General features: G+C 36.3%; 2 protein-coding genes across 2 annotated transcripts; one reads left to right on the forward strand and one right to left on the reverse strand.

Moving 5' to 3' along the window:
* Positions 1-4,941: 4,941 nt before the first annotated feature.
* LOC147801166 (ribonucleoside-diphosphate reductase subunit M2 B-like) lies at positions 4,942-6,429 on the forward strand. The gene has a single exon (XM_087154715.1). It carries the CDS (start codon positions 5,203-5,205, stop codon positions 6,427-6,429), a length of 1,227 nt encoding a protein of 408 aa, XP_087010841.1. The 5' UTR covers positions 4,942-5,202.
* A 177-nt stretch (positions 6,430-6,606) lies between these two features.
* Positions 6,607-7,554, reverse strand: LOC147801167 (uncharacterized). The gene has a single exon (XM_087155126.1). It carries the CDS (start codon positions 7,552-7,554, stop codon positions 6,607-6,609), a length of 948 nt encoding a protein of 315 aa, XP_087011252.1.
* Between the last annotated feature and the right edge of the window lie 825 nt (positions 7,555-8,379).

An 8,379-nucleotide genomic window follows, 5' to 3' on the forward strand; every position in this document is an offset into this window, starting at 1 on the left:
CAAATCTCCTTCATTTTTGGCTTCCGTATAACCATGAAAATTGCTATACAACGTGCTGTACCTCGGAAGATTCATCTTTGCTTTATTTCGTTTGGAGTAATGTAACAAAATGTTTAGAATCTGATTTTTTTGAAGCTCTCACAACTTGCAAAGTTGAATGATGAAAAAATTAAAAAACCTCTCAACACTTTAGACGAGCTACGTGTTACACAACAAAGTAGGAAAAAAAAAAAAAAAAAAAAAAAAAAAAAAAAAAAAAAAAAAAAAAAAAAAAAAAAAAAAAAAAAAAAAACGTTGGATATTTAAGACGAGCAAAAAAAATTTAGAGTATCGCTGAGAGTATCGACTCGATGCTCGACGTAAATATCCAACGTTTAAAAAAAAAAAAAAAAAAAAAAAAAAAAAAAAAAAAAAAAAAAAAAAAAAAAAAAAAAAAAAAAAAAAATTTTTTTTTTTTTTTTTTTTTTTTTTTTTTTTTTTTTTTTTTTTTTTTTTTTTTTCCTGCCTGAGCAGTATATAAGGTAGAGCCTTCTGAGCCTTCAGATCATTCAGAGCCAGTGCTTTGCCTTTGCCAGTTCTCTCTGCTCTTCTAACCATGGCTGACTCTTCGGACTTTGACTCGTCGTCTTCCTCGTCGTCTTCCTCCTCTGACGAAGACGATTTGACCGAATTGAATTTCCAGTCGGTGCCTCCTCCATCACCTCCGACACCCACTTCTATGGATATTGGCCAGATGAAGCTGATTTCTCCGTTGCCTCCCTCACCTGAGCCTCAGCTCTTTGAACCCATGTCGCCACCCATGCCTGTGGCCTCACCACCTGCCAACACACTGAAACCCACTCCACGCTCCATCGTCCAAGTGGCCCCCTCTCGTGCTCATCCTGCCAGAATACCCTTGGTCTCGGCCTCTGACTATCGATCCCGAGAGAAGCGAATCTCCACCTCTCCACCTCGCCTCTCCAATCCACCCAAAAGATTGAAATCACCCATCTCCAGGTCCAGGCTTCCCACCTGTCTCATCTCTGTTCCACCCGTAGACTCTAACACCTCGAGCCAGACACCCGTGGACTCTAAAGCCTCGAGGACTGTCAAAACGTCTGCCCCACCTGCCAAGTCCAGCACTTCGAGCCAGACTCCCGTGGACCCGAGGACTGTCAAAACGTCTGCCCCACCTGCCAAGTCCAGCACCTCGAGCCAGACACCAGTGGACTCTAAGGCCTCGAAGACTGTCAAAACGTCTGCCCCACCTGCCAAGCCCAGCACCATCAACGACGTGCGTTCTCACTCTCCCCCGCCAGCCTTCGAGGAGACGAGTCATAACTATCGTCGAGACGGCTACGAACGCAGGCGAAAGACTCATTATACAGGGCGGCATTCACAGACCTTTGCCGTGCTGTGCATTCGAAAAGACGGACACACCCTGACCAACGGTTACGTATATGACGTCATGGATGGACCCATGCACCCTCAGCATCTGTTGGAGAAACTCTACGACATGCGGGTCCGTTTTTTGATCCACACGGACGCCATCACCAAATCAAAATGGGGTGAAGTATTGGCGAGGCTACCCCCCTATCATCCAGCCAGGGAACTAAAAGCGGTGGTATTGAAACCAGATGCCACCATAGACTCGAGCAGGTGTGTATATTGCTCGAGGGCAGAATGTCACAGGTGGATTGCCGTGACGAAAGGCATTTCAAAATTTTTGCATTTGGGAATGGAACCGATCCCACATCGAATGTGAGTGTTTATTTTTGTAGTATGCTCGCATTTAATATATATTATTATTATTATTATTATTATGAAAATAATTTTGTATTACGCTTTTGAAAAAAATAAAAAAATGTTTATAAATCCATGTTGTCATCTTTTCACACAAATTTAGAATTTGCAACTTTTTCTCGCAACTTTAGAATTTCTTAAAACTCCCAACTTTAAAATTTATTGAAGGTCTCAACTTTAGAATTTCTTGAAGCTCTCTCAACCTTATAAAATATTGGCTGAAGCTTAAACGTCAATAACCTTGTAAAAAAAAAAAAAAAAAAAAAAAAAAAAAAAAAAAAAAAAAAAAAAAAAATTTTTTTTTTTTTTTTTTTTTTTTTTTTTTTTTTTTTTTTTTTTTTTTTTTTTTTTTTTTTTTTTTTTTCCTTATTCAGAATTTTTTTTTTTTTTTTTTTTTTTTTTTTTTTTTTTTTTTTTTTTTTTTTTTTTTTTTCCTAAGTTGTCTGTTAAAGGCAGGCGGTGAGTCTTGATACTTTAAACGCATGAAAATTTTCTAAAGCTCTGACAACTCATCAGCTTGCAGTATAGAACGATATTGAACGTTTCAACATTTCAAACGTTGCCCTTTGAACACCGTACCACTCGAGACATTTTCTACTCCATTGCTTCAAGTACCCTTGGTGTGTTTTAGGAAAGAGTCTGGGTGCACGAGCATAGTCGGCCATACACTCTGGATGCATTTTCAAAAATTCCATACGTTTAGTTTTATCCGTGTTGAACCACGTCAGCAAATCGTTCATTTTTAGTTTAGTTTCGAGCAATAAATACACCAATAGAGCCATTTCATCAACGTGTCTCAAGGTTTTTACTCTTTTTCGAATGTCATTGATTTGATCTACAGTAAATCTTCTACCACTACGCTGCATCATTGTCTTTTTTCATGGAAACATCATTTGATCAATGGCATAATGCAAAACTAGTAAATACAAGAGCTGACGTGTCTCCCGATGCTTGCAAATACGTCATTTTGATGAAGACAACCAAAAACTTTAACGTTGAACAAGACTTGCAACGCCATTTGTCTTTACGAAACAAACCATTGGTGTGGTTTATTAAACAATTTACCAGACTTTGTGTTCGAGTGGAATACGCAGATATTTTTGTTCAAAGAGAATTGAATCATTTCGGACGCATTGCCCAAGATGTCTCATCCAGAATCGTTCAAAAGCTCTTTCAAAAAACCTATGACACACAAACGGTTGTTGCGCCAACCTGGATTATCAACAAAATTTGGCCAGAGCACAAACCATTTAAAACAGTTTCACCAGAAACTTTTCGAGACTGGCTCCTCTCATAACGTTTTGAAGAGGTTGTTGCACCAAGAAGTGGCGCGTCGCTGTTTCCTGGGACGGCAAACGATTCGAAAACATCGATGGGATGTGTTGAAGCAAGTCGCTAAATGGTTACATCTTGACAATGATTTGGAAGATTTTCACGATGGACTGGTTCGCGAAGAATTGGTGTCGATACTCTCAAAAGGCGTAAAGAGAAAAAATTTAAAGCTCTTGCCCTCTGATGAAGCGGATTGGTGCGTATTGTTCAAACAGTGGTTAAGTCAAAATACAACAAGTCATGACGTGGGCAACCGTGACATGTATCGTTTATTGGCAGTAGACGGGTTTGACGGACTTGAATCAAAAGATTTGAAAACTTACTTGTTGGCAATGATACATCCAAATAGCATGCGTCGCGACTATCGCTCACACGCTCGATCTGTACGCGAAATGTATAAATGGTTGGATAACAAACCCGAACTAAGTAGTTTGGGTGGAACGGATTCAGGCTGCGTCGTTTTTTTGGCATTGTTGCAACTGTACACTCGGGAATTGCAGAGCCTCATGCTCAACGATGAAATTGCGATGCAAACACATCGAGTCAAAGTGTGGGCCGAAACATTTTTACATAGAAATGCGGAATATTTTACCGACGTTAGAAAAGTAACGACAGAAATTTTAAATGACTTGGGTCAAGTCTATGCGTCTTGTGAGGAAAATTGGCAACAAGTTGGACGAGAGCAATTGATGAAATTATTGAGTAGTAACAATGTATGAAAAAAAAAAAAAAAAAAAAAAAAAAAAAAAAAAAAAAAAAAAAAAAAAAAAAAAAAAATTTTTTTTTTTTTTTTTTTTTTTTTTTTTTTTTTTTTTTTTTTTTTTTTTTTTTTTTTTTTTTTTTTTGTGACTACTTAAGTTGCTGCGAGTTGCTTGAAGCTTCACACTTTCAAATATCATCAAGAATCATAGCTCAAATATCATGATGAATCTAGTAACAGAATCACTTGTTGCAATCGAACACAAGCTGTTTTGCTCAGAGGATATAGTACTTGAACCTTTACAATCAAAATACGTAATCATAAAAGAAAACGTGGAATTCTTACCAAGATTTAGTTTTGTGATACCTCGTCCAAGTCCAGAACTATGGTTGGATCAAACAGTACGTGTGTTAGCTGACATTTTTAATGAATCAAGCAAGTATGTTCGGCCTTTAGACAGTCATAGTCGGCTTTTAGTGGTTTTAGTTAATTATTCAGATAAGGAGAAGGTAGAAATATCCAAAGGTGACTTATTAGCTGAACTGGAGTTTATACAGATGAGTGGAGATCGCAATAACGATAGCTGTTATTTTGAAATTCCATCCGAACACGCAATAAGCCTTAGATATGGTAATAGCCTTAGATATGGTAATAATGGAAAACAAGAATAATCACCGAAACAAATGCTCCAAGAAGACAAGAAAAATTTTAGTACAGTTATCTCTTCAATTGAAAAGCAAGAAGCCACATTTTAAATAATCCAAAAAAAAAAAAAAAAAAAAAAAAAAAAAAAAAAAAAAAAAAAAAAAAAAAAAAAAAAAAAAAAAAAATTTTTTTTTTTTTTTTTTTTTTTTTTTTTTTTTTTTTTTTTTTTTTTTTTTTTTTTTTTTTTTTTTGGATTATTTAAAATGTGGCTTCTTGCTTGAATCAAACTATTACTGCTGACGGACATGGTCAAAATACTTGTAGAGATTCAAGCCTCCTTTGTAGGTATCGGCAAAACTACCGTTATGAAAATTTTTTCTTATCCAACGGTTGATGGTTACATAGATGATTGTGTCGACATGATAGAGACTGACCCAGATTTCTTTCACGACTCAAACAATGACACGTTACGCAACTACTTGGTCTTGGAAAATTTTGCTGCTCGACTGCAAGCAAAGGTATCCACCCTGCAAAAAACCTGCGCATCCAACTGGACCATCATCACTTCCAGGTGTCCCTTGCTATCTTGTATTCAATTTTCAGACGGTCTATTGGATTGGAGACCTTTGGAAAGATATTACAGGAAGCGTTTGAAGCATTTGGGTGTAGATCACGTACTCATTTTGGATTATGGTTCATCCATTGCTGGATCACCGAAAGCTGTTGAAGCGGGATACAAAAGAATGAGAAAAAGAGGGCGCAAGTTTGAATTGGAGCGATACGATACACTCGAAACCTACAACAATTTTTTTCAAGAGGCTGAGCGCAAAAAGTTGGATGTGCTGAAGGATTTGGATCCAAATTTCTATCAATATCGAGACGTGGATTTTTGGGATACTGAAAATTTTAACGAATTCAACATTTCAGTGGCAACGGAAGTCATTAGAAAACACAAAGATTTTGTTTCTAATCTTTTAAAACTAGTCCCAAAGTCACGCAAACCTTTCTTGTATGTAGAACCGCTACTGGAACCCAATCCGGATCGCTTCGTGACATTCCCGATAGAATACCCAGACATTTGGGACATGTACAAAAAAGCTCAAGCCTCTTTTTGGACAGTAGGAGAGGTGGATTTATCCAAAGATTTAGCAGATTGGGATAATTTAAAATCTGATGAGCGTCATTTCCTCTCACATGTGTTGGCCTTTTTTGCGGCAAGCGATGGTATCGTCGTGGAAAATTTGGTGGAGCGCTTTGCGACAGAAGTACAAATCACGGAAGCCAGATGTTTTTACGGATTTCAAATTGCCATGGAAAATATTCATTCAGAAATGTACAGCGAATTGATTGAGACACTCGTTCGGGATCCCAAAGAAAAAAATACATTATTTCACGCCATTGAAAAAATGCCCTGCGTGAAAGCAAAAGCCGATTGGGCATTAAACTGGATACGGCATCCCTCCTTTGCCCATCGTCTGGTAGCATTTGCGGCCGTGGAGGGAATTTTTTTCTCCGGGTCCTTTGCAGCCATCTTTTGGATAAAAAAGCGTGGTCTTTTACCTGGTTTATCCTTTAGCAACGAGCTCATCAGTCGAGACGAGGGATTGCACTGTGATTTTGCGTGCCTCTTGTTCAACAAGTATTTGCAAGAGAAACCCACACAAGAAGAAATTTTGCAAATCATAACAGATGCAGTGTCCATCGAGCAAAAATTTTTAACAGAAGCTCTACCAGTCAGCCTCATTGGGATGAATTGCATATTGATGAATCAATACATTGAGTTTGTAGCAGATCGTTTGTTGGTGGACTTGGGATGTGACAAGTTTTACAAAAAGGAAAATCCTTTTGATTTTATGGAAAATATCAGTTTGGAGGGAAAGACCAATTTTTTTGAAAAGCGGGTGGGAGAGTATCAAAAGTGTGGAGTGCTCTCAAAGAGTCACGAGTTTTCTTTGGAAGAGGATTTTTAAGAGCAACACGTTATCCAAATTTTTTTTAGGAAAAAAAAAAAAAAAAAAAAAAAAAAAAAAAAAAAAAAAATTTTTTTTTTTTTTTTTTTTTTTTTTTTTTTTTTTTTTTTTTTTTTTTTTTTTTTTTTTTTTAAATACTTGTTGTGTTTGTGCCTCTTCACTAATGTTTATATACTTTTAAACATAACCAACAAGCTGTTTCATTAAATTTGTAATTTCCAAGTCGTCATCATTTTCAACTTTTGGAAGGGGGTTACCATACGTTCTAGGATGCTTGCTAAAAACCTTCGTCTTGTGAGGCCAATGATTACAGGTTCGTCGTTCTTTGAAATATTTGATCCTTTTCTGAATTTGAGTTTGACTTGCCAGTCTTGCAGGTGTCATACAAATGTACAGAGCACATCTGATATTTGGTAGTTTACGATTACGTTGTGGTTCCATACCTTGGTGAATGGTTCGACTATCCCACAACGCGAGGGAGCCAGCGGGAGCCTTTACGCAGATATCCGATGGACTGTCTAGACGATCCAAGTAAAATTGTTTTTCATCTTGTGTCAACCGACAAAAATCTGATGAATGTGTAATTTTAAACGTTTTTTGAAATTCCTTGTGCAATAAATGACTTTTTCTGAGAATTCTCAAGGTGGCGTCACCTTCGTAAACTGGAAAAAGATTCACGAGTCCTTGAACACATTCAAAATTATTTCGTTGAAAGTTTTGATCAGTGTGAAACCATTCCTTGTACTGCGTCCAACCACGCATCGTATATTCACAAGGTAAGGAAATACTGATTCCATCAAAGCTTGTGAGCAATTGGTTTGTACACCAAATACGACTAAATTGATTAAAGACATTTTGGTTTTGACGAACGTACCAGGATAAAGGATTGTGTCCAAAGTCCCAGTGCTGAAACAACATACCGTGTTTTGGATAGAGATCAAATAGAGATTTGTAAGTCGATATATCGTTTTTGACAATGGGTTTATCCAAGTATTTTGTTTTATTTTGTAACCAAATCCACATTTTCTCTTGGAGTTGCGTTACCTCTTGAACCGTTAATACATTTTCAACAACCTCCACCCCGTCTGTTTCAAGCGTAAAATGTTTACAATCGTTATAATACATTTAGAACAATTTGTAAGCTTTGATACTTGCTTGTAAAAAAAAAAAAAAAAAAAAAAAAAAAAAAAAAAAAAAAAAAAAAAAAAAAAAAAAAAAAAAAAAAAAAAAAATTTTTTTTTTTTTTTTTTTTTTTTTTTTTTTTTTTTTTTTTTTTTTTTTTTTTTTTTTTTAAACGTTGTAGGTTAAAATCGAGTGCCAGGTCTTGTGCAACTCAGCTCATCAGAATTTTTTGGAGCTCCCACGACTTGGAAAATATAACCTTGCTGCATACAACGGTATTGGACGTTTCAACATTTCCACCTAATCTTATTATGATGGAAAAAGATCGACGCATAATACTATACAAAGTGAAAGAACCATTCTTTGGGACGGAGCCAAAAGTTTTTGAAAATGTCGTACAGATTTTTCCTAATGGTAATTACACCCTTGGGGAAAAGAGCAAGGAAATAGTGTCTACTGATATCGAGATCAAAATACCACGAGATGCCAGAGGTTGGTTATATTCATTAATTCCGGGGGTGAAAGTATATCAAATAATTCCTTCTGGTTCATATTGTAACCTTACTTTTCGTTTATTAAATAAAGAACGCGAACAAATTCATATTGATGAAAAAGAACCAGTGGTCAAATTGGTTTTAAAACGGGCCAATATTACTTTAAACCCATTTGGTAAGATATTGCTGCGAAGAATTGACAATTTCATACGGACTAGATCCTTTTCACGCTCTGAGATTGTGTGGGATTGTGCCGGAGAAAATTATGAAAAGATTGAAGAGTGGACATCACTGTTTTATGACCCATACAACAGTAATTGAAAAAAAAAAAAAA

Source organism: Parasteatoda tepidariorum, chromosome 11, assembly GCF_982258835.1.
Source record: "Parasteatoda tepidariorum strain Cologne lab strain chromosome 11, Ptep-v5.0, whole genome shotgun sequence".
Classification (NCBI taxonomy): domain Eukaryota; kingdom Metazoa; phylum Arthropoda; class Arachnida; order Araneae; family Theridiidae; genus Parasteatoda; species Parasteatoda tepidariorum.